This window comes from Ursus americanus, chromosome 18 (genome assembly GCF_024610735.1).
Source record: "Ursus americanus isolate L20-20 chromosome 18, mUrsAme1.1.p, whole genome shotgun sequence".
Lineage (NCBI taxonomy): Eukaryota > Metazoa > Chordata > Mammalia > Carnivora > Ursidae > Ursus > Ursus americanus.
Window position 1 is genome coordinate 10,237,181 of NC_142144.1, and position 26,952 is coordinate 10,264,132.

The 26,952-nt window shown below is 41.4% G+C and overlaps 1 protein-coding gene across 4 annotated transcripts in view; it reads left to right on the top strand.

Annotated features, from left to right (window-relative positions):
- Positions 1-4,912: 4,912 nt before the first annotated feature.
- NR6A1 (nuclear receptor subfamily 6 group A member 1) overlaps positions 4,913-26,952 on the top strand; it is a 219,634-nt gene continuing 197,594 nt past the window's right edge. Inside the window, exon 1 of one of the 4 annotated variants that reach the window (XM_045790965.2) lies at positions 4,913-5,939. In XM_045790965.2, coding sequence (XP_045646921.1) covers positions 5,840-5,939 — 100 coding nt within the window. In that variant the 5' untranslated portion in view covers positions 4,913-5,839. The remainder of the gene's footprint in view (positions 5,940-26,952) is intronic. The other 3 variants (XM_045790964.2, XM_045790968.2, XM_045790967.2) reach the window with 3 other exon arrangements.

Consider the following 26,952-nt stretch of genomic DNA (forward strand, 5'->3'; position numbering starts at 1 on the left):
GCGCCCCCCGCCCCGCGCCCCCTCCCGCGCCGCCGGGGGCGGAGCTAGGGTGGAGGGGGCATCCCGCCCCGCCCGGCCCTCTGCCGGGCCTCTTCGTCATTGGGCGGCTCTCCAAAGGGCATCCCTGCGAGGACACAAAAAAGGGTCTTGTTCCGAGTCCCTAGGAGCAGCGGGGCCAATAAGCGGAGCGCGGGGGTCCCCACACGGACGGAGGTCCTGCTCTGCGAGATGTGGGCGTGTCCCTTCACCTCTTTGAGCCTCAGTTTCCGCATCTGAAAAATGGGGGAGATAGTGCTTTCTTTTTGGAGTGGTTGTAAAGTTCAGATGAGTGACGTTTCCAGGGCAGGTGAGACTTTGAGCTCTCCCGACACCCAGACCCCGCCAGCTCTACCCTTCTCACGGCCCAGACCTCCCCCCACCCCGCTTGTTTCTTTTCCTCTTCCCTCCAAAATCCCGCCCGTCGACCCCCAACTAAACTCCAGTAGCTCCCGGCTAGTTTAAGCACTCTTCCTCCTCCCTATCCTCAGGAGGGAGGGCTTCGTTTCTCTGGTTCCGAGGCAGCAAAACTTTGAAAAGGAGCCGCCTCCCGTCAGGTTCTCTGCCCATCCCCTCGCTCCAGGGCCCTTCGGTCTCCCTTGGGAGCTGGCTTGTTGAGGTCCTCCGGAGATCCTGTAACCACACCCAAGGCGGCACCTCTTTACCCTCTCAGAATCGACAGCTCTGGATCATGCCACCTTCTCAAACCCTCTCCTCCCTCGGTTTCTTTCGGATTTCTCGTATTATCTCATGCTGGGCTCCTTCGCAGTCACTTGGCAGGTCCTTCCACCTCTGCGCGCCCTGCGCGCCCTGGTGTGGTGCCAGACGCCTTTCTCTCTCCTCTCCACTCTGACTCTGTAGGTGACCCTCCCCTGAGCCCACGACAGCTCCACCTGTGTGTCTGTTTACCTGCCCTTGTAAAATTCAACTGCTCAAAAAGGAACTTTTAACTGTGCCTCAAACGTCCTACCTTACCGCTACTCTCAAGCACATTCCTCCTCCCCTGCTCCTTTTCTTCACAGAATTTATCAGGTATGTGTGTTTCCTTGAATCCTTTATGCCTTCCCTTGTGGGAGAGACGTAAATCAACAGGGCACAGACCCTGTGCACGAGCAGCTCACTGAGTGGTCTGGAAGTGTGGTCCCAGGTCCCTTACCTGGGAACTTAGAAATGCAAATTCTCAGGCCCTACCCCAGATCTCAGGAAGCAGAAACTCTAGGGATGGGGCCCAGCAATCTGTTTTAATAAGCCCTCCAGAGGATTTATAATTTGAGACGACTGGCCTAGCACAAGGTCTGGGGCTCCCTAACTCTGAGCAGCAGCAAGTCTGTGCAGCAGGTGCTCCGTACGGATTAGCTTCTTTCACGACTGGAGATCTGGGGGCGTGCCCAAACCAGGGCTGGGGTAGTATAAAACACGAATATGCTGTGTCTTCTTCTTCTCCTTCTCCTCCTTCTTTTAAAGATTTTATTTATTTGAGAGGGCGAGGAGAGGGAGAAGCATGATACCTGCTGAGCAGGAAGCCAGACGCCAGACGCACGGCTTGATCGCAGAACCCTGGGATCCTGACCTAAGCCGAAGGCAGACGCTCACCCGACTAAGCCATCCAGGTATCCCTGGTGTGTGTTCTTATGTGCATAGCCTATCTGTGAATGGACACACAATAAACCAGTATGGTGGTTATTGCTCAGGAGGGAAACCAGTTGTTGGGAATCAGAGTAAGGAGAGAGGTTTACTTTTCATTGAATACTTTTTTTGCATCTGGGAATTTTGTAATGTATGTCCCATCTATTCAAATAATAGACAAAATATACTTAAAAGAAACAGAACTGCACAGGGGTTCTCTTTCCCACCCTGGCTCTGACTCTCTGGCTAGGCTCTGGAAGAAAAAGGCCACCATCGCCCCAAACTCTGCCCCCTGCTGGCTATCCACAAGACGGCTCCACAGTCTCTGCTTTCCTCCTCTTCACCCTTCTCTCCTGCCCCTCTTTCCCTCAGCAGGCTCCAGTCACAATGGATTCTCTCAGTTTCCACTAGGCCTTGGGACCTTTGCTTATGCTGTTCCTTCCTCCTGAAACTCTCTCTCTGTTCAATCTCACTCACTCCTACTCATTCTTCCCATCTTATTTCAATGTTCCTTATTCCAGAAAGCCTCCCTGATCAGCACCCCCAAACAAAATGAACCCTGCCACACATTCCTGCAGCACCAGGAACTTCTAGGTGTGTTCTCAGTTGTAGAACTTATGTGCACTTGTGGGTCTGTGTGGTTAGTTGATCTGATTAGTGTCTGTCATCACCACCAGTGGGCAAAGCCCCCACTATGGGGCTCAAACCTTTTTTTTTAAAAAAGATTTTATTTATTTATTTGACAGAGAGAGAGACAACCAGCGAGAGAGGGAACACAAGCAGGGGGAGTGGGAGAGGAAGAAGCAGGCTCATAGCGGAGGAGCCCGACGTGGGGCTCGATCCCAGAACGCCAGAATCACGCCCTGAGCCAAAGGCAGACGCTTAACGACTGAGCCACCCAGGCGCCCCAAACCTGCTTTGTTTTTAACTGTATCCCTGTTTCCTCCTGTTTCTCTCTCTGCCTCTGGCCTTTAGGGGAGTGGTCCTGAAGATGCCTCCTTATCTATACTTTCCTGTCCAGCTCTTCTGTCAGAAGCCCTGCTGGTGATGGGAGTCTTTTCCACCTGTCTTTCTGAGCCTGTTTCCTCATTTGTAAATTGATAGAAAGTAGTGACTTCTCAGGATTGTTAGGGGGGTAGGGAACACTGTAGGGAAAAGATCCCATCATAGATGCCAGACACACGGTAGGTGCCTACCTCATAGGACTCTATATGTTTAGGACAGTGGCTGGGGTCTCAGCAGATTGCCATTTCCCTCACTTTTCTCAGTTTCTTTCTTTTTTTCTTTTTTAAATAATTTTTATTTTGTTATATTATCAGTTTCATGGTAGTTAACTCTTCCCAAGGAGCATTTTCAGAGGAGAGGTGGATGGGAATTAGGGTAGCTCTTTAACACAACAGGTCCCATTTATTAGGCCAGGCCTTATATTAATTGCTTTGCATGCATCATGTTAATTCCCTTAACAGTCCTGTGACGTAGCAACTTTCATTATTTTCCCTCCCTCCCCTTAGAAACCAGGACTTTGAAGCTCAGAAGTAACATGCCCAAAGTCACAGTTACGAAGTAGAAAAGTCTGATCTGTTTTATTCATCCTTTCACCCACTCAGCAATTATTTACTGAGTGTCTACTATGTTCAGGCTCTGTGCTCAGCAGCTGGGGTTATAATGATGAGGGAGAGAAGAAAGGGATTTGACTAGTAAGATCTAGAAAAGCTTTTAGGAGGAAGTGGCAACAAAGCTGGAATCTGAAGGAGAAGGATGAGTTGCTTCTAAGGACTAAATATTTGGCAAACTTTTTGGCCCATCTTTGAGGGTCAACTTAGAATCTGTCCACCACTGAAACCCCAGGCCTTCAGGAGGTTTCTGCAGCGTCACTTAACCTCTGATTGGATCTCCAGGGAAGGGGAACTCACCACCTCCAGAGGACTGCGATAGAAAGGGAAGTTCTCAGGGCTCCTGGGTGGCTCAGTTGGTTAGGTGTCTGCCTTTGGCTAGGGTCGTGATCCCAGGGTCCTGGGATTGAGCTCCACATCAGGCTCCCGCTCAGCGGGAAGCCTACTCCCCCTTTCCCTCTGCCTGTTGCTCCCCCTGCTTGTGCTCTCTCTGTCAAATAAATAAAATCTTAAAAAAAAAAAAAAAAGAGAGAGAGAGAGAAAAAAGAAAGGGAAGTTCTGGAAAGCCTAGGAAAACCATGTGGTCCTGACATGTTTTAGAACCCAGAAATGAGGGTGTGACCCAGAGAATCCATCTCCTCTGCCCCCTACCCCCCACACCACACATCACACCACACCCTCACTCCATCCCCTCTCTGGGGCTGAAGAATAGTAGTAGGGAAGCAATTAGCTCAACAGAGCTGTAAGGAAACACAGAGGGGATCTAGAGGTCCCCTGGTGGGAAGTATTTAAAAACGTGTCCCTGAGGATATATTTGAACAGGACCTTGAAAGATGAATAGGAGTTTGGGCGTGCATTGGATGAAGCCAGCAGAGTTCCATCTTGAAGGAACCAAGGTTCAGGTTCTGATGTCTGACCCACTAGGTCTGGAATCCCCATCACTGCTGGGTGACTTCATCAGTGTATCATAGGGACAATATTGGAGCTACCTCACAGAGCAGGAGTAAGGTTTAGACAACATAGTGTTAACATAAATCTCTCAGTAAAGTGGCCAGCACTTTTCTGATTAAAGATACAATACAGGTTAACCGATGTTGGTAAGGAACAGCCACCTTCAAAGTGAAGGAAGTGTGGCAAAACATTCTGTGTAGCAGGTGAGGGAAGGGGTGTGATGAGAAATGTGTGCAGGGGGTCAGACCAGGCAGGGGTGTGAATGCCAGGATAAGGATTTAAAAAAATTAAGCAAGGAATGAGAGATGAGCCAATGGATTGGTAGGGCGGGATTCAGGGGTGGTGAAGAAGGGACAGCCATGAGGAAGCTGTGGCATGACCCGGCAGAGGAGAAGCGGGTGAAGCACCAGAGTTCTTGTTCTTTATGTTCAAGCAGGCCAGGTAGGGCTTAGACCTGGGGCGGCAGCCAGGATAAGTCCTTCCCTGAGAGGGTCCCCGAAGGCGGATGCCCGGGCAGGCCCAGAGGCTGGTGGCCGTGCGCCACCTGGTGGCTGCAGAAGTTAGGCTGAGCCGGGAGCAAGGGAGACCGCAAAATCCGGCATTTTGCTCTGGGAAACTGAGGCGGGGGGCGGCGGGGGTAGGGTGGGGTTTGCGATCTTTCGATTGGACTTCGTCCCTATTCTAACCCCATTTTACAGATAGGATAACCAAGGAGAAGGGAAGGCGAACAAGGCTGGGTAAGGAGTTTCTCAAGCGGAGGGCTTCAAGACACCAGGAGTCAAGAGCCTGAGAGTTTCTTAAGGGCATCAATGGCCTGGAGCTTTATTTTCTATTTTGTTGCGCAGGGGGAAAATGAAAGAGGAGGAAGAGAAACCGTTGTCCTTCCCGCCCACCCGGAGGTAAAAGGCTTTTAAGAGTACCCCGGAAAACAGAGTTTTATAGATTCCATTTGCATACGAACGTAGTCACCTGGAGTTGAACTCCGGCCCTTTAATCTCTGGTCCAATTTGTCCCGAAGCCGCGGAGGAAGTCTCTCGTGAATACCTCCAAACTCCGCCCCTCCAAGCCCCGCCCACAGGGCTGGGCTTCATTGCACGTGCTCACCCGGGTCCTTCGCGATCCGCCCCTAGGAAAGACTCATTGTCTAGGCGGGGGGATACGGGGAGTAGTAGGGTACTTTGATCTTGGAAAAATCAAATAAAGACAAGTCCCTGAAGTAATCTTTGTTAAATTTTCACCAGAAGTTTTTATCTCGGTTCGTGACATTGACAGGCGTTGGCCTTCACTTCTCAGGGCTGCTTATCCTTCTTCCCACCCCTTCAATTGGTGGGGTCCCGCGTGGCCGGCCTCGCCCGGCGGACTTCAATTCCCAGCGTGCCCCTCAGGCCCGTGCGTGGCAGCGGCGCGTGACGTCGGGGGAGGGAGCTGGCCAGTGCTGAGGGGGCGCGGCGCGGAGGGGCGCGGAGCCGGGCGGCTCGGGGCCCAGAGAGCGCGGCGGCCGTGAGCCCGCCGGCCCCTGACAGCCCCCTCCCCCCGGCGGACGACGACGACGAGGACGAGGGCGCCGGTCATGGCGGAGCAGCGAACGGAGCGCAGGCCTTGAGCACCACCGCATGGAGCGGGACGAACGGCCGCCTAGCGGAGGGGGAGGCGGCGGGGGCTCGGCGGGGTTCCTAGAGCCGCCCGCCGCGCTCCCTCCGCCGCCGCGCAACGGTGGGTGAGGGGCCTGAGGAGCCCGGGCCCAGGAAGAAACGACCCCCTGTCCCTTGCCCCCGGGGTTCCCTTCCTCTCAGCCGACTCTCTGGGAAGTCGCAGCGGCTCTGGGTCCCCTCAGCGTGGACCTTCACCCCGGTCCCCTTAGCGCGGACCCTCCCTCTCCTCCCCCGTGCTCCTCAGCGTAGACCCTCCCCCTCCTTCCCCGTTCCCCTCAGCGCGGACCCTCCCCCTGCCCGGTTCCTTCAACCCGGACCTTCGTTTCCCCCTCCCCTCTGTCCCTTCTGCATAGGCCTCCCCTCCCCCCGTCCCCTGTACGCGAATCCTCTTTCCTCCCTCCAGGTCCCCTCAGCGCCGAGCCCTTCCCTTCCCCTGGGTCCCTTCAGCGCGGACCCTCCCCGGTCCCCCACCTTGAGTCCCATCATTGGGGGCTTTCCCTCCCCATCGGGTCCCCTGTGCTCACAGCCTCCCCTTTCTTCCCTCGGAGGGTCCCTTCAGCGCGCTCCCCTCCCCCCCCGCCCCCTCGGCGCCCTCCCACGCGGGTGTTCCCTCCCTCCGCGGACGCCACACCCTCGTCCCCGTCGTTCTCTCTGCCCTCACCTTTTTGGAGCCGCTTTCCTACTCCTCTGCTGTCCCGCGCTTCCCCTGCCACCCCCATATGCACCTCCAGCCTCCTCCTCTGCCCCGACCCCCAGTTCGTTAGCTACCCGCTCAGCGCTTCCTTTTCGGACCTCTCAGTGCCTGCTCCACAGCCCATTCCTCTGCTCCTACCTCCGCCCGTTCTCAGCCCCCTTCTTTGCTGGCTCAGACCTCTGGCCCGACCCGGCGCTCGGGACACCTGCCTCTACCCTCCTTCCCAGCGGCCCGTCCCGGTCCGCGCCTTCCCAACCTCAGCTCTCCCCTTCCCTTTCGCGGTCCCGAACCCGGGCGCTGAGAATTCCTCACCTGGCCCGGCCGGCCCTTCCTCCCGTTCTCCCCCCCTGCCCCCACGTCCGGGCCAAGTCCTCGGGTTCCTCCCGGCCGGCTTGCCCCCCCCCCCCCCGCTCCTTTCCTCTGCGGGGTGTTTTATTTGTATCTGTTTGATATTTTCCCCCCTCGGTGTTTGCCGCGGAATGTTTTTATTGGTAACGTGTAAGGAGCTTTTGTGAGGTCGTAAAAGGTGAACTTTTGAACTTGGAAAGCGCCCTGGAGCAATTAGCGCAGGCGATAGCCCCGGGAGGCCTGCATTACAAAGGGTGCTCGTACCGGCTGGCAAACGCTCCGGCTGCAAACCCGATTTATTTATTTATTTGCCTTGCCTTCCACCTTTCACATCTCCTCATTTCCGAATAAAGGGCAGGCTCTCGGAGATCCGCGCCTCCTCCCCTCTCTGCGCCATAAACTCGCAATTCTCTGAAAGATCTAGGACCGAACAGTGTCTAACAAGTAACAGATTTCAAATTGAATGCAAACACCCGGGACAGTTAGGAGGCACTAAAAATTAATTGCTTCAGCAAGAAGTTTCTCAATCAGGACAGTGACCCGGCAGGTGTGAGGAAAGTAACCTGAAAATAGATCATTTAGGCGCTCAGTTGTTGAATGAATGAGGAGCTACGGAAGGGGAGAGATTTGGGGGTGAATCCGCCTTCGTGTACTTGTAAACTCATCAAACATTTACTGCCAATTCAGTAGATCTGGTATTTTTACCGGTTAAGGTAAAAGTCTGTTTAGAAGAGAGCCTGGTTAATTTCACTTGATGTTGCTGACCAAAGAGTGGTATGCTTTAAAAGCTCTGTCCTTTTTTAAGATGTATGTGATGTGTGGTATCTAGGTGGCTGGCAGTCCCGTGGGATGTCTTTGGAGAATAATTTCTGAATGTGAACATGTTTGAGATCAATAAAATCCCGTGTCACAAAGGAGGAGGCTGGAATCCATTGAGGGTAGAAGAAGACAGTGTCATAGGAACAAAGGATTTCTTTAACACTTTTGACTTTTTAAGCTTTTTAAGAGGAGATTGGTTTTGGTATTGATGTATGAACGTCGTAAATCCTGATCTAAAATTTATTAATGCTGATTTTTTTTACCCAACCTACATCTAATAGCCCATATCAAGAGCATGTATTTTCAGATGTCTTTCTACATGTGTGTACTTCTGTACCCACCTGTGCATAACATGTAGATGATCGATTGTACTGCAGACATTACTTTCAGTTCTACTTGAGAATGTTGTAAGGGATGCCTAGGAACTGCATTTGCTATTAATTATTCATTAGCACATTTTAAAGAACTCAATGGCAATTTTAACTCTTAATCAAATTTCCCATTCATAGTCTCATTTCCTCAGTTGGTCAGAACCATTTAAAAGAATGTTATCGAACATTCCATTTAGGCCAGGGTGGCTTTAATATTTTACATCAGTCCATTTTAGTGCTACAAATATTTCCTTTTTATTGAAAACACAATGGGACTTTGGGCAATTTGATGGGCTTAAAAGAAAATACACGAAACATTAGACTGTTGTGGGATGTTTTATTTTTTAGTGTACTAACGAGCATTGTGTACTGTTTTACAGTTTATGTTCGTTATCTCTTGTAGTTTAACATGCTTACAGAAGAATTACCAAAATAGAAAAAAATAAAAAAGTTTACCTTTGGAATGGTGGGGACTCCCCCCCCTTTTATAATTACTGATATTTTTCTCCAAAAGTAAATGAAACTGCTTAAGTCTAAGCAGAGTAAATGAATTCTCCTGGCTTTTTATCCTAATGACTGATTTCCATTTTGTATGAAATCTTTGCAATGGATAGTTTTCTAAATAGGTCTTTTGGTTTGTATCATGAAGAAATAAACTGGAGGTGGAATTTTAGAAATGTTTTCCTGCTGGAAAACCATTCATGCTGAATTTACAGTCTTTTAAGATGTTTTTTATTCTGTCAGAACAGAGTTGCTAGCCTTTTGATGTACCATCACCCTTTCAGGAATGTCATGTGCTGGCTGCGGTAGATATTTTCAGTTGTTGCTGTAGGTTTTCATGACAAACACGAACTCATTTAGTCATAATAGAGGACTGCTCCCTTTTTGGGGTTTCGAAGGAAGATGATTTGAGGAAGTATATGCTGAATATTATCTTCTGTTAATACATTAACAGAATGAAGTAGTAGTCTTTTCGATATTTTAAGTCAAAGGTAGGTTGTAAGCCATTATCAGTAATTAAAAGCATGTTTAGTGTAGCTATTCTTTGGAGGAAATGGAGAGAAATTCGCTAAATAATTTGACGCCTTTTTCCTACTATGACCGTGTTATGCAAATCTGAAAATATCTGAAAAATATCAGATGTTTTCCATGACAGTTTAACTTTTCAGTTCTGTGACTTTAAAAGTTAATTCTAAGTCACTTCAGAATTTTCTACTTCATTGGAAAAAAAAAAGGCATACTGTTGTGTATACAAAGGGCACACAGGTATTTTTTTAGTAAGTTCTGTGACCTCCAGAGAACACTGAAAGGCAGCAAAGAATGAACAGATTCACTGGTGATTTTGAGCAGCTGAGTTGTGAGATGACCACATCTCATATTTACCATCCATCAAAATCTTTGTGAGCATTTCTGTTTCTTGTCATGAAAATATGATCGTGACATACTTCATAATCTGTAAATTATTCTGAATTACATAGGACAGAGGTGTGTGGTGCGTGTGCATGTGTTAGCATGTGAAAGGAAGTTAGATGGGGAGAAAAAGGAGGGGGAGCTAATGAAAAAAAATGGTAAATTTCCTAAACTATACCCAAATTGTGCATTTCCATATTTTATTCATAGTTTCTTGGTTTTTCATTTTTTTCCTCCTTTTTCCTGAGCTTGTGGAGCAAAGGTAAAAAATAAGCTTTAGATTAAAATGCCTAATTTTAGGTTAGCAGAGGACAGGGGTTAGAAATGCCAACTGCTACTATGATACTGATAAAGAAGTTTCTTATGCCACTTGTAGTGCTTGTTCTGCAAGTTACCTTAAATTGCTAATGAATGTTTGTGTGTTTGGGGGCCTGTGGCTGTGTAAGTGTGTTTCATCTTGTATTAAGACACCATCACTTAGTTTTTATAACTAGGTAGATATTTATTGGTTTGTGTTGAATAAGTTGGTCCGTTGATGAATTGTGTTCTGATCGCAACCTCTGGCTTCAGAATTTCAAAAGCCAGGATAGCTCCTTCTGTATCAGGAAACTTCGTTTTCAGCAAGCTCATTTTGATCTCTTCTGGGCCTTGTCATAACTTTTAGTTCTTATATTTACCTTTGTGTTGTAGCCAAGTTAAAGGACACTTGCTCTGTTTGAGTATTCGTTTCCATGTAAGGTTAAATTTGAGAAGATACCGTTTAAGAGTAAATTCTACATTCTTGGTCACATCTATTCTTTTAAAGTAGGACAATAAAAATGCCTTATTTTGTGTGAACCAGTCACCTTATATGTGAAAATGGGTCACAGAAAAATTAAAGTTCTGAATCGACAGATAAAACTTGCATTTCTGCAAAAAAAGAAAAAAATTGTCCTTGAAACAATCTTAACAGAGGGTAACTACTGAATATGCCCATACAAATACCTAATTCTTTGCAGTGCTTTGAAAGTATTTCTAAAATCAAAACATCGTAAAAGTGTTTTGTTTTAAACTTTTGTATTCTTTTTTCGATTCGAACTTTTGTATTTTTAAGATCAGCTTTTTCCTGGTTCAGGTAATTTCTTAAGGGTTTACAGATGCTTTTGATAGATAACTAGAGTTCAGAAATACTAGAATTATTAAAAGCCAATAAGAAGTCCTGAGCAGGTAATTGATTTTCGGGTGTTGAGCCCTGGTTAGAGCCAAAGTTGCAGATTCATCTGAGCTTAACCTTAAAAACTCTTGTTGTAACTTTGATATATACAGTGTTACTTGAATCAAGCCCAATATTTATTGCTTGTTTTCCAACACAGCTTGTCTTTACGAAAAAGATAAGGCTGTTAGACTACAGATAATGGAAAATTAGAAGAAAACCATTGTGAGATGTTTAACCTGTTTTTCAGTGTGGTTTAAAACTGATTGTAAACGAGAGAACTTTGAAAGAATAAAATATTTCCGACTTTATTTCGTCCTTCCCTTACTACCTGCTATTAAGTAGCAGTCTGTGTAGAACAGCTTATCAAGAAAATAGTTTTTTTGCTAGTTATGATTACTTAAATAAGACTTTACCATGTAACCCGGTAATTCTAATTAACAGTGATTTAGTTGGGGAGCAAACCAGGATTTCCTCAGCTGGCTTCTGGGGAGCTGAATTGCTTTTTTCCCCACCCCCAGCTGCACCAAATCTTTTGATCCCTGAGCTACAGTGGTTGTCATTTGAGAACGGGAACTGAGAGAAAATATGCTGTGAAAATAGCCTACTTTGAGGCTTCACTTGCATTTTTGAATTTTTGTTTTTGAAGAAATTATAGGGATAATTGAACCTTCAAAATTTGTCTTGAATGGAGTGAATTCTCATGTCTAAATAGAAAATTCCTTAAAAATACATTTCTTGCTTTAAAAATTTTGGTATTGTTTTAATATTGATAGACACTATTTCAAAAGAGAAATTCTCCTAATTATAAATTCACAGGAGACATTCAAGTGTTTGGAATTTCTTTAGGAATGAATGAGTGTTTGGGGAAAATGAGCCTTTAAGCAAGGGAAAAATTTTCATTCAAGGTAGTTTGTGGTTTCTGTATCACTAGTCTATAATTTTAGACAATCACAAATTCTTATGTCATATACTAAATAAACTCTACAATTTGTTATATTAAGAGTTAACTTAAAAAATACATTCAAATAATGAGGTCTTTGGATCCTAATTGCAAACTGTGCACCCTTCAATTGTTTATATTAGAGAAGCTATTCAAGCATAAACCACAGATGGCAGTAGTAGCATATTTTTCTATTTTCTGGAGGGATTCTTGCTTTTAAATTGGTGTCAATTCTGTGGGCAGTGTTGATAAGTCAGCTGGCAAGTGTAATGTTTCCAAAACCCAATTCCCTAGGCAGCAACGTGTAATGTATTCCGGAAACAAATCTGAGCATTTGATTTGAAGATACACTCTGTGGGTGGTTGGAACCAGAATAGTGACTTTGTCAAAGGGGAAAATTATAAAAAGAAGGTAATGATGATACAGGGCATTGTTTGAGTAATAAGCACATTAGAACTGTAGCTGTGGTATTAGCCAAGGATATATTAACCATAGATATTTGAACAACTATTTGCATTGGAAACAATTCATAATTTAAAAAATACTCATAATTTTGAGAGAAGCGCACAACCAAATTCCTCATGTGGAAGAGGTAGCCAGCCTTCTCTACTTTTATTTGCAACTTATTGCATTTTTTAGTATCATGGAATTCTAGATCTGTCTATAAAAGCATTTCAGAGGTCTATGAGTGGGTTCTGCTTGCTCTTCTAGTCAATCACTATAGTGTCAAGATTTCTGTGTTCTTAATTTTCTCCTTTAAAAACACTGATCGAAAAAGGACAGAATTGATTAACCAGATTTTTAAACCTCCTATGATATTTCCTTTGAATCCAAAGGAAATAAAGGTATAATCACATAGTTTAAGACTCAGGAAACATTTCAGTAAGAAATCTGTGCCAAAATGAAAGACAAACTGATTCAGTGAAGGGAACTGCCTTAACCTATATTTAGTTTTCATTTAAAAAATTATGTAATTCATGTACTCATTTCAATCTTGAAGCTGTATCATTTTGGAAAGATTAAAGATTCAGTCTTGTTACCCATTTTTGTTAACTTTTTATAGATCAAATGTAATGTTTCTTGTATCACAGTTAACTCTATTCAATTTAGTTTTTCTCACAAAAGAAAAGGAGGACACAACATTTTTATGAAGTCTTACACATCTTTTATCCTGCTTCTTCATCTCTTCCCTTTTAAAATTTGTAAATGCTTAATGACATAGTACTCAGTTGGATTATTTTCTTTTTTTTTTTAGAGAGAATTCTTTTCTTTCTTTCTTTCTTTCTTTTTTTTTTTAAGATTTTATTTATTTATTTGACAGAGAGGCAGCGAGAAAGGGAGCACTAGCAGGGGAAGTGGGAGAGGGAGAAGCAGGCTTCCCGCTGAGCAGGGAGCCCCCATGCGGGACTCGATCCCAGAACGCTGGGATCATGACCTGAGCCGAAGGCAGACCGCTTAACGACTGAGCCACCCAGGCGCCCCGGATTGTATTATTTTCCATCATTGATCATTTGTTGATCATTCATTACTGGATTGTTTCGAACGTAATTTCTTCCCATTCATTGAGTCCTTAACTCCATTATTTACTATATTATCTAAACCAGTGGTTTTCAAAGTGTGGTTCAAGAACTTCTGGGAGAGTCCATGTGAGACCCTTTCAGGAGGTTCTTGAGGTCAAAACTACTTTTATTGTAATATTGGCATTATTTGCCTTTTTCACCGTGTTGATATTTGTATTGATATTGCAAAAACAACGGTGGGTAAAAACTGTTCGTACCTTAGAAGAAATCAAGACACCAAACTGTACTAGTAGTCATTGTATTTGGCACCTCCATGCACTTGTATTTTTAAAAAAGCCATTTCACCTAAGTCTGACTTTGAAGGGGTAAAAATGATTAATATTATTAAATCTCGACCCTTTAGTACACATTTTTGATATTCCATTTGAGGAAATGGCAAGTAGGCAAGTACACACGAAGAATTTCTGCTGCATAACAAAATAGAATACTTGTTTTAAGGAAAAGTGCTTGTGCAATTATGTTGTAAGCTGAATTAGTAGCTGCTTTTTTCATGGAGCACTGTTTTCACTTGAAAGATCAATTGACAAACTATGGTTTATTCGGACTTAGGTATTTGGCAGTCCATTTTTTTTTTGAAAAAGAACAGTGAGCTTACATCAAGGGAAACTGACAGTATTTGTTGCTGGTGAGTAAAATCTGAGCTTTCAGATGGCAATTAAAATTTTGGGGAATTTGTGCCTGCCACTTTGAGCTTGACAGCTACCCAATATTTAAAGCCTTTTTTGATGAAGAAAAGTATCACTACTAACAAATTTGATTTTTCATTGATATTGTATAACGAAATGTGCTAACATTTTGACTGTCATATTTCAGTGAAGGAATATTTTCCAAATCACTGGCATATGATACGAAATCCTGCACGAGTAAAAAGATCTGTTCAAAATGTCAGACCGATGGATTTTAAGTGACAGAATACACAAAGTTCGTTGATACAGTTTTATATCTCACGTTGAACTAACCTTTTTTTTTTTAAAGATTTATTTTAGAGAGAGTGTGGGGGTGGGGGAGAGGGAGAGAGTGTCTTTTTTTTTTTCTCTCTCTCTTTTTTTTAAGGTTTTATTTATTCATGAGAGACAGGCAGAGGCAGAGGGAGAAGCAGGCTCCCTGCTCCGATGCGATGCGGGACTGGATCCCAGGACCCTGGGATCATGACCTGAGCCGAAGGCAGATGCTTAACCCACTGAGCCACCCAGACATCTCAGGGAGAGAGTGTCTTAAGCAGACTCCCTGTAGAGCCAGATGTAGGACTCCATCTCATGATCCTAAGATCACAGACTGAGCCAAAACCGAGTTGATTGCTTACCCGACTACGCCACCCAGGCACCCCTCACATTGAACTAACCTTTAAGAATCTACTTCCAAAACACTTACTGAGTTTTGGTGGATTATCAAAGAAAAATATCCACAATTATTTTAATAAACAAATACTTCTTCCTTTTCCAATTATAAATCTGTGAGGCCAGATTTTCTGCCTATACTTCAACCAAAATGGTTTATCACAGCATACTGAATGCAGACACACATAGGAGAATCTAGCTGCCAGAATTAAGCCAGATGTTAGAGATCACCAAAAATATAAAACAATGCCATTCTTCTCACCAGTTTTTTTGTTTTGTTGTAAAATAGCTATTTTTCATAAAAATGTTATTTATGTAACGTGATGGATTTGTTACTTTTTTTTTCATAATACCATCTTTATTTTATTTATTTATTTTTTTAAAGATTTTATTTATTTGACAAAGACAGCCAGCAAGAGAGGGAACACAAGCAGGGGGAGTGGGAGAGGAAGAAGCAGGCTCCTAGCAGAGGAGCCTGATGTGGGGCTTGATCTCAGAATGGCGGGATCACGCCCTGAGCCGAAGGCAGATGCTTAACAACTGCGCCACCCAGGTGCCCTGATGGATTTGTTACTTTTAAATGAATAGATATTTTTAAAATTTCGTAGTTTTCTAGCATGATAAATTATCGATTGATAGGTATAACTCATAAACATTAGTTCTTTGAGGTCCTCAATAATTTTGAAGAACGTGAAAGGGGTCCTAATCACTCAGACCAAAACTATGTGAGAACCCTGTTATAAATGAAGGAATCAGAGATATAAGAAAACGGTGACCTCACAAGATCCTATTGTTAGTACTTTGTTACTCTGGGTTGTCCTTTTCTTTCTTTTTTTTCTCTGTAAAGGGACTGCAGAGGGGGAAAGAAATGAAAGAGTTCATATTTTAAGTTTTCTTTGCTTGAGACTAAGTGAAGTGTGTCATAGTTCACCCTCACTGAGTTCTCTGATAAGGCTTTTGTTACCTGTTACATGAAACCTGTTGCTTAACTGCTAATTATCTTGTGGTAGAAATTTTCCAACAGAACCTGTTTCCTCACTAAGGGGAAATTGTGGAAATAAATCTTATGACACACAAATTCTTAATAAGAGTCATTCCTGTAAAAATAGTGGAATATTTACATGGGATTTAAAAAGATCCTATCTTGCTTTTTAAAACTTCCAAGAATAGCTTGCTTGTTTGCTTTCAGACAAGTTTGGCTTTCATTGAGTCTTTTAAAGTTGTGATTTTTGGCAGTGTCATTTTGTAGATTGGTTTGCCTTTTAACCTGGTTTCCACTGAGGGAGGTGGTAATAAATCCCGTACAGAAGAAGCATCTCCTTTTCTGGTCTAAGAATATACCCTTTCCTAGTGTGAGTAACATTTTAGTGTAAGTCAATTACTGTGTTGTTAAAGAGTTAGGGATTTACTCCTAAGGGTAGTTGCTAGGTAGAACTCATTCTGTAGTGAGCTTGCTAGCAGAAGAAATGTCACATAACAATGTAAATAACAATAAGGAGTTACTGGATCAGAACTTAAGATGAAGCTTGGTGGGTGATAAAAAAGATCAGTGAGATATTTGGGCTTACTTCCTTGAGAGCTCTGTAATTATCTTGATGTTCTTGGAGTTTCACATAATGTACCTTTTAAAGCATTTTTGTATTCTGTGGGGGTTGCAGCTTAGTCATAAGATACAAGTCTTTCCTTTTTCATTTTAATACTTTATTTCAAGTTTCAGATGAAATTCTTAAATTAATGATTCATCAATTGAGTTAAATTGTTTTAATTACTTAAATTAATAACTGAGGCAGATTATTTTTTCTTCCATATTCTTGCTTTACTCTTGAAATCTAACCTGTCAGGAGACTTCCTCTCTAGCCTTAAAATCCTTCCTTCAAAATCCCTTTTTAGCAGGATAATAAACCACCTGGGGGAAACCCCCCACTGATATCTATTTAGAGGGCTTTGTTTTTTTGGAAGTGGCAGTAGTTTCTGTCAGGGAGGAAGGATTTTGGTTAGATGGTGTGAGAGGGTAAAGAGCATGGACTCTGGAGTGTGGCAGAATAAAGATCACAGCTATCTGACTTTGTCACTTGACTTCTCTGAACTTTGGTGTTCTCATTTAATAATTATAGCAGCTAACATTTATATAATATTCTAAGCACCTTACATGTATTAACTCAGTTTATCCTCATAACTTTATGAATTAGGTGTTCTGTTATCCTCTTCCTTTTGGAACTGTGGAAACTGAAGCCCATAGAGGTTAAGCCCCAAATTTTATAGTTAGTAACATTGTAAATAATTGTCTCCTAGATTTAATTCCTTCCCACCTCCAGTTTATTAAGGATTAGTGACAAGGTCTGTAAAGTGCCAAGCAAAATGTCTGTCCCAAAGCAGACACTTGTGAATCCAGGCCATTTATAGTTGTTGAGGAGGCCCAGAACTCCGCTTCCTGTAGATAGTCGCAAGATCCACTTTTAGAATTCCAAGTGAGTTTTTTCTTTCTCTCATGTTGGCTTTAATAAGCCAACCAGAAACCAATTTTGTGGAGTCAGGGACAATCCTTGGTGGCCCAAAGGGATGCTAAGGGAAGAAGGGGTGTTGAGCTACTCAAGGCAGGGATAACATATCTTGTATCTGTGTCCTCAACACTAAGCACAAGGAATTGGTGTTTTATGATTGTTGAATGAATGAATGAAAGAACAGTTAGGTCAGGAGTCTATCTGAGACCCTTGAATTTGAGTCCTTTGCTGGTAGTCAGAGAAACTCTACAAAACATATGGGAGGAGAATGATGTGCTTCTCCGTCACTTGGAGAAATTGGGCCAATATCTATGTCAAGCAGTGTGTTAAAAGCTAAATCCAAGGTTTGATGGGCCCTTGAACCAGAATGTAGTTTCTGCTTGGAAATGTGGCTCTCCTTGTAACTAAAATGACTAGATACACCAGATTAAGATGAGATGGCCAATAAACTCCTGGCTGTTTGACTGCATTGGGGAATTCAGTTCAGGAAAAGATGGCTTTGTCACTTGTACCTTTTTTTTTTTACTTTTGCCACACAAAAGCTGGCTATTGGAGAAGAGGAGAAATTTGAAAATGGATATAAGAGCCAGTTGTCCAAAGCTTGTAAAATATAGAAAGTGATTTCTTAATAAGGAGAGATACAGTGAGAAAAATGTGGCAGTGTGGATTTCATAGATTATGGTAGCAATATGGTCTGAGTAGGAAAGGACTTGAGAGAAGAGGCCAACCAACCACATTGTTTGGGGAGGTAGGATGCCCAGGAACTAGTTGATAAGGCTTGGGTTTTGCCTAGGTTCTGATTTTAACTTGTTACAAAGTCATCTGTATGTCACCTATAAAATGAAGGAGCTAAATTAGATAATCCCTCAAGGGATTTTCCAGCTTTATGATGGAACGAATTGGGTAAAACAGGAAGTTGCAATTTAGGAGAGCCCTGCCTATAGCAAACAGCTATGATATAGCACACATTATCTGGGAGGATTTTGATTTCAGATACCGTTCAGTCATCACTCAAAGAACGTTTGTATTTGCCATACATACTCTGTTTCCCTGTTTTGACTTTAGAACACCTGGCTGTGTGAAAGTCTGTAGGATCACATAATTTACATGCAAATTCCATTCTCTGTGTGCACTTTTATAGAAATGTTTACAATTAAAGTTCTAATGCTACAATTTATAATGTAAACTTGAAATTAGATGTAGAGTTTTTTCTTTTTAAAATGATCACTTTTCTTCACATTTATAACCCCTCCATGCTACACTTTCTCTTTTTTAAGTACAATTTCATTCATTGAGTCAAACCTATAGTTAATTTCAGTTTTTCCCTCATTCCTTGTAAGTAGATTATTATCTGCAAAACTAATTCAACATTGATAAGAGTCCTGTCCTTTTAAGATTAAATGCCCTGCATTTGAGAACTTGGATTCATTAAGGAAAATTGCAAAACTTCCTTACATGCTGTAAAAAGGGAACCCAGCAGGAAAGGGGCAGCAGTGCATGGGGGAGGGGAAAATGGGGGGGGGCGGTAAGCAAGGGAGCTGCAGTTGAAATATTCATCAATCATTTTACTGGCACCAGGAAACCAATCAGCCTTTTAGAGGAGAGAACTTAATCAATCACCTAATGTGGGAAATTACAATTGCTTTCCCACACACACAAAAATATTCTCTTACTTGCTGATAGATCAAATCTGAAAGATAGTTGGGCTGGCCAGAATCCAGAGGTAACCGAAAGTACTACTGTGATGAAGAAATGCATTTAACATTTGAAGATAAAATTTCCTGTCTGTTTTGAGTCTGTTCAAAATATTTAACGTGAGTTTGCTTTACATACAGTATGTTCCATTAATAAGAAAGAATTATTGAGCACATATGGGTAATACAAAGTATGTGAAATACTGTAGATTAATTCTCCAGTGCTAGTTTAAGGAGCATAGATGGGGCTCCTCACTGGAGAATATCCAGTGTTTCCAGTACTTCATTTGGAAAGCAACTTTAGAGCATTGTCTAAGGGACACATCCTGGGGAACACAGTTGGAAGTGCTTGCATATAAATAAAAGCAGGAGGGATTTAGCTGTATATTGCATTTAGATTTTAAGTGGTGTTATCCCTGAACTGTGTTCTTGAATTGCCTATGGCCCTTAGATACGAGGAACCTAATGTTTTTAAAGTTAGAAATGCATGATCATTGTAGAAGACACAGAAAATGAGGGAAAATTACATATATTAATCTTGCCTCCAAGTAACTTTCATTAACATTTTCTTATTTTTCTTCTAGACTTTCTTCAAATTCTAGTTTTTTGCTTGCTGTTGTAATCATATAGTATATGCCATTATGCTTCTTGTTTAATTTTAAGCTTTTTTTGTCATGTTATAAACTTTACTCATTCAACATGAATTAAAACTGTTACTAGTATATCACAGCCCATTGTTTTTTATTGTTGGACATTTCTCACTTTATAACAATACTGCTTGGACCATTTTGTGCTTTCTTTTAATTTGGCTTATTTTGGAGGGATAGATTTTTAGAAGTATGTATCTGCCTCATTGTACCTTCAACAACCAGTTCAGTTTACACTAAGATATCTTGTATGCTGACATCTAGCTCTATTAGCAGTACTTTTTTTTTTTTAAGTGCCTCGTGCTCGAGATATAATTGAGACCCTGTGATAGGCTATTCTGTTCTCATTTTTTATTTTTTAGAGAGATAAAGTCATTCCCAATGCCTTTTGTCCCCTGAATCTTTTAGATTTCTGGCACCAGGCCTCCCATGCACGTTGCTTTCCACCCCCACCTCCACCCTACTATCTCCAGCTTCATCAGAGGAGTGTTTAGGGACCCTTCTGAGGCTGCCTTCTTTCTCTTATAGATTATTAGGGAATGGGTAGCAAAGAGACTTTTGAAGGCTTTGCTGGTTGCATCTAAGAATTTCCGAAGGTTGGGCTGTGTGTGTGTGTGTGTGTGTGTGTGTGTGTGTGTGTGTGTGTTTCTCTCTATTCCAGTACAACTGTATCACCTTCCTCAAAGTCTTGAATAGATCTGGAAACTTACACTGAATTTGATTAGAAATTAAATACATGGAAAGAGAAGTTGAACTTGCATTCCTTTAGAAATCTGCATAATCCTCCTGGGTTCCTCAGTGGCTTTTATCCTGATCCTGCATAGGGTTTGATAGTGAAAAAGAACTAAATAAATTTTGTGCTAATTTGAAAGGAATTCGCAGTTTTTAAGAGGGCTGGTTTCAGAATGGAAATAGTAACATTTTGGGAGGCTGGCTATCTACAAATTTTGAATTAAAGCATAAATTGTGTTTGCTGAAATTATAGAGTCTTCTAGTAATTTGTAAAATTATGTTGATTGAGGGTAAACACAAATGTTTGAAGATCATTTGCTCTGCTTCTTTGTTCTCACCGCTGGTGGTCAGAGAACTTGCAATTTGCCAAGACAGTTTTTATAATGCTCTTTAATAAGAAAGTGAATAAGCCAGCTGCTCTTTCCCTTAACTATACCAATTGCAAACCTCCTCGAGTCCTGGTTAGTAATTAAAAGCCTTGAGATGACCTTGAATCTAACTGAACTAGGAAAAACTGCATTGAGTTAAATTTATAGCGTTTGTTGATTTCAAAAGAGAGTAGGAAGAATCGCATTCTATTTGCTAAAAACATTAAAGGTAGCCTTGGGTGGTGCACATTGAAGATCAGAAATAATAAGAGGCACTATTAAGGTGCAAAAGAGAGGCCTGGAATGGACTAAAAGGAATAAAAATTAAGTTTGTCATCTCTTCGTTAAGCATTTAAAATATGTACTTGAAAAGCTTTAAGATAGGGTGGCGTTTTTCAAACTGTCAGTCTGTGGTATTCAGATTTGTTAGAAGATCTGTTCCCCCCCCAATCTTAACATCAAAGAGATGTTTGAACCCAATGGGAAATCAACAAATGTTTAATGCTTTTTAAAAGTAAGAGTGTAATTGGTTCTTTTTTTTAAAAAATATTTTATTTATTTATTTTAGAGCATAAGATCATGAGTTGGGGGAGGGGCAGAGGGCGAGAGATAAGCAGATTCCCTGCTGAGCAGGGAGCCAGGTACGGGGCTCAGTCCTAGAACCCTGGGATCACTACCCGTGCTGAAGTCCGACACCTAACCAACTGAGCCACCAAGGTGCCCCGTAATTGGTTCTTAAAATATTTTACAGGAGTGGGAACTTTGTTAGTAAAAATTGGATTATACTGAGGCAGTATAAAAGCAAAAAATATTAATATTTTGTTTTTTTATTTTTTATTTTTTTAAATATTAATATTTTTAAAATACTTCATATAATGGGCCATATCATAAGATCTATGAATAGAGAATTGTTCTGCTTACCAAAAAGGGCAGAGTACATTTTTAGTTGTTTAGAGAGCCTGGAACTACTACCTTATTGATAGAAGGAAACTTGAAATTGTTGCTGTTAAGTCAAGTTTTATGTGTCAATTGGTGAGATAAGACATGCCTTCTAGCATCATAAATGTAATAAATCCTTGAAGAGTCCAGTCATAAGGCAAATAGTTTGAGCAAGCATTATTGTCTTATATTAGATCTTATAGGTTTTAGGATTATTTTGGTTCTTACATTTATTTAATGAGACTAGCCTACAGTTTGATAAAAATAATTGATTATAAAATTGTATACTTCTGTGTGCGTGAGAAAGAGAGAGAGAGAGGGAGACGGATGCACCAGGGTAATTTAAAGGTTGTGCTGTACAGTCGGGATTGCCAGTCTGGGATCCTTGAAGATGGTAATGGGGATTCTCAAGCAATTGCAGTTATTTAAAATTTGATCTGAAATCATTTGAGAAATAAAGTTGTCCAGGCTAAATAAATAATAATATCTTTTGACTTTTGCCTGAAATTATTCCAGCTTAGTCTGGCAACACTACCACTCAACCGTTGAATAGCAGATAGAAATTTTTGCAGAAAAGGGTAAAGTAAGTATTGTAGTATGGTAGACAAACTGCCTTGGCAATTAAAAATGATTTCAGTGAATTGTTATTGTGATGTAGGTGTATTAGATCATGAGCTTCAGAGTTAGACCTGGCTTTAAATCCTGTCTAATCTACTTTTTTTAAAAAAAGATTTTACTTATTTATTTGAGAGAGAGAGAGAGAGAGAGAGAGTGGGGTGAGGGGCAGTGGGAGAAGCAGACTCACTCCTGAGCAGGGAACTTGATGCTGGGCTCCATCCTGGGCTTAACCAACTGAGCCACCCAGGTACCCCTAATCTACTTTTGTGGAGGTTTGGGGGGGGGGGTAGTGGGAGTGAAAGAATGTTAGAATCACCACACACTCAGATTACTAGTGAATGAAATGATGTAGTGTGTGAAGAACCTAGAGTATGGTTTATTACTTTAGGAAGGTTATTTAACATTTCTCAATTTCCTTATCTGTAAGTAAGGTTAAGACCTTCTGCTTCATAGGTAGGCAAGCTAGTTCACCAAAATCCAAGTCATTGAAGCTAGTTTGCCAATGTCCAGTTTACCCAATATGTAATTCAATTAAAATCAATTTGCTGAATCTTATTTGTAGAACTTAAAGATTTTGTTGTCACTCTCCTACTCCTTAATTACTATCTTACCATTTCCCCTTATTCTCCCCTTTTCTTGTACCCTATCTCTCCCCCATCATCTGCAGCCCAGATCCAGGCTGTATCTTTCCACCAGCAGAGGTCCCCTTTCTGCCCTAGTTCTTTGCAGCCACAGCTGCAGAGAGCTGGGTAGAGACAAACTAACATTATTGAAAATGCTCCTATCCTGTCGATCTTAATTTGGCAGAAATATTTAAAAGCTAATTAAACTGTCCCATTAATATGAATTGTTATAAACTATATAAATAGTTAAAACAAGTTTTTGGAAAATTTAGAGATCTGGCTATTGGGAGATTTGGCCATTTAGTGAATTGACTTGGAACTACCTCAGAGGTATGTTTGGAGAAATTAGGGAATATATGTAAAAAGCGAATATTACTGCACAGTGGTTGGAGTTCAGTAGGTACTCTGTTGGGGTTTCTTTTCCCAGAGCACTTCTACTCAGGGAATTGGAGCGCCTCCCCCTCCCCCTGCCTTCCCCACCTGCCCCAATTTTCTCACCTGTGGGTTCTAGTTGGACAATAGCAAATGTTGAAGTGATCAAGTCTGGTTTATGGACCACCTAGTGACTTCCCTTCCCCTTACAGCATTGTTGAATTTGCCCAAATGAAATACCTTCTTTTAGCTTGGACATCTTTTATAAAATGGCCTTGCCTTTGGTACCCTTTGGGGTCTGATTTCTCATTGATTTATGGTATGTATCACTTTTCTGAAACAGTTTATTCCTAGTCATTTGTAACTAGAATTACGAGCCTTAGAGAGTAAACTGTAGCTTTATGAGGGTAAAACGCAAGGCCCGGTCCCTGGAGGTTCTTGGTGGGACATGTCATGATTAGAGTAAATGCTTTAAGGAAGCAGAAAGCCTTGCTTCCCCACCGCCTATCCCAAGCCTCTCTAGAGGTCTTTAAAAAGGCTTTCTGGTAATATCCTTAAAAAAGGAAGGGAAGAAATGATTGTTGAATGCTCAGTGTGTGCCAGGCACTGTACTAAACTATCTAATGTAATCCTTTCCACAACTTTTCGTTGCTAGGTGGTGACAGTCCCATATTACAGAGGAGTTAACTGAGGTTTTAGTGTTGAAAATAACTTACCACTACTTATACCACTACTCCACCAAACCAGTATTTTCCGGACTTTAGTCTTTCTGGTATCCTTATCATGATTTTTGTCATTTACTACTGTATTGTTTATTTAATATTTTAAATATTGTGTAGTTAAATACTTTGCAACCCAAAATTTACTTTAAAAGGAAATTTTGTTATTCTAAATGGAAAATTATTTGCCATAAATACAAGGTAACAGTAAAAAGTAATGAAAATAATACTGTGTTAAATTCTAGCTAAGATGTCTGCCCAAGTCTCTGTGGTCAGGCCTTTGTTAGAAAGGGAGATTAACAAGCATTAGAGAGACAATGGACAAACTAGTACTAAACTGAGGTTTTTCTTCTGATGTAATTAGAAGGATTGAAAAAATTGAAAAGGTAACAAACAACTTTGGAATGTTTTAAAATGCTGTTTGTACCACTTAAAATCTTCCAGTGATCTCCTCACTTTGGGAAATGCTGAGTAGGTGATGGTATGCTGATTTTTCTACATGAGCAAACTGTGGGGAGGAAATCTGTTCAATGTTGAACCCGTAGTCCCACAGACCTTGTCTAGGCACCCATCCCCACCACCCCTTTCCTTCTCTCCTTCCTCCCTTCTCATCCTTCCTCTTCTCTTGTCCATCCTGTAGGAGAATTCAGAAGATTTTAGATGGATTTTTCTGATTTTTTTGTTTGTTTAACTGCTGTGAGACAGGATTTCATCCTAAGGAACTCAGGTCTTTCTCCAAACATTGCATTTCTTGTGCTTACTGGATTGGGTGTACAGTATGCAGTAATTTCGTAGGTATTGTATTCCTATGTAAAGTATTTGTGGAAATAAATCTAAAGACATCATAAACCTTCTTTTGACTATTAGTTAGATAATGTTGGAAGGGTAAGTTTGAAAAAAGATACTGCCAGCAGTTTTGAAACAGTTATCTCAAGTGCAATAAAAGGCAGTTTCTCTGATTTTTGTCTTTCATAGTTTTGTAATTTATATTTGCAATAATTATAAATTTAATTAACATTTTATTACATTATGTTCCAATGTAGACAATAGGTACTTGATATAACTGTCATAACTGGGGTCTAGACTATGGTTTGAATTTTTTAAAGTCTGTTTTAAAAAGATTATTTACATTTTAATTTGATTTTTATTTATCTGTACAACTCTCTGAATAAGAACTTTTTTTTTTTTTTTTTTTTTTTTAGGATTCTATTTATTTGAGAGAGAGAGAGAGAAAGTGTGCGCACACATGGGTTGGGGTTAGGAGCAGAGGGAAGGGGAGAAACAGACTCTCCCACTGAGCAGGGAGCCCGATGCAGGGCTCGATCCCAGGACACTGGGATCATGACCCAATCTGAAGGCAGACGCTTAACTGACTGAGCCACCCAGGTGCCCCAGGAAAAACTTGCTAATATCACGTTTTTCTTACTTAATTTTGTATTGTGTTAGTTGCTACAAAAGGAATTTTGTAATCCTATTGTTGAAAAAGTTTGTTTTACTAGTTATTGTACAAGAAAAATACTTGGTTCTGAATTGTTTTTTTTGTTTTATTTATGTGCAGTAATCTCTGCACCCAGTGTGGGGCTCAAACCCACAACGCTGAGATCAAGAGTTGAACTTTCTTGGGTTGCCTGCGTGTCTCAGTTAAGTGTTCGACTTCTGATTTCAACGCAGGTCATGATCTTAGGGTCATGGGATCTAGCCTCTTGTTGGGCTCCCGGCTCAGTGTGGAGTCGGCTTGAGATTCTCTCTCCCTCTGCCCCTCTGGAACTCTTGCACTAGCTCTCTCTCAAATCTTAAAAAAAAAAAAGAAAAAAAAAAAAAGAAAATTTGCACTCTGTACCAACTGAGCCAGCCAGGCGCCCCCTGAATTATTTTAAATAGCATCTTTAAAATTCTTCATTGAAACATTTTGTACTTGGAAAGAAATTATGAGGAATTTTCTTAGAAATCACAGTTATGAGGGGCCTCTGGGTGGCACAGTCAGTTGAGCATCTGACTCTTGGTTTTGGCTCAGGTCATGATCTCAGGGTTGTGAGACCCCTGGCTGGGGCTCCTAGCTCAGCAAGAAGTCTATTCAAGTTTTTCTGTCCCTCTTTCTCTCTGCCCCTTCCTGTGCTCAGTCGTGCGCGTGTGCTCTCTCTCTCTCAAATAGATAAATAAATCTTTAAAAAAAAGAAATCACAGTTATGATAATATGCAGATCTATAGATAATAGGCAGAATTTACTTGGTGACTTGATTTTCTTTTATCTTTTATTGTACTTTATGTTATGTAATGTCTTAAAATATTTACTATGGATTCTTGATAAATCATCCTGTGAAACCTATTCCTAATAGGTGTCTAATCCCAGGGACCAGGCTGGTGTAATGTACGGCAGGCCATACTTAGTTCAATGGATATTTTAATGAAATTTTTCTAATACTTGGCATAAATCAAAATATATGATTCACTACTCTATGACATTTTGAATCCAGGGTTTTAACCCAGAGCTTAGCCCAGGGTCGGATATGTCATTATGCTTCTATATGAAGTAACGGAAACTTAAGACCAAAGAGTTTGAAATTTTGTTATTAAGCTCAAATGTGCTCTCATTTAGAATTTTACCACTTAAATTTTAAACAACAAAAACTTGATTTTCCTGTCGTCTAGAGTGTACATTGAAATATTTGTGTTCTTCCTGCTAAAGAGAAAACTTTTTGTCTTAAACTGATTCTTAGTTGAATTGTATATTTATGTGTAAAATTGGCCAAATTAGTACTTCATTTGTGACCATTGTCTTTCTCTGAAAATTTTGTAGTTAAGGGTTTTATTTTTTCTTGATCTGAAGTTTATTGTGTACTCTCTTGGTGCTAATTATGTATAGCAGTCTTGCAAGGGAAGTAACATTGTCATTTTTGCAGATAAGAGAACTGAGAGCATTTAATGTGACTTGGCCCATTCAGTGGGAGAGATGGGATTCAAATCCTGGTCTAATTCCAGGACTCACACTCCTGGAATCTCAGCACTCGCTTCTGGTAGAGGAGGATCCTAAGGGCCGTTTGTACCTTAAAGAGTCGAATATTTAGAAGACATTGCTTTAATAGTGGATGTAAAATATAAAACCAAGATTCAGGGGCACCTGGGTGGCTCAGTCAGTTAAAGCATCTACCTTCAGCTCAGGTCATGAT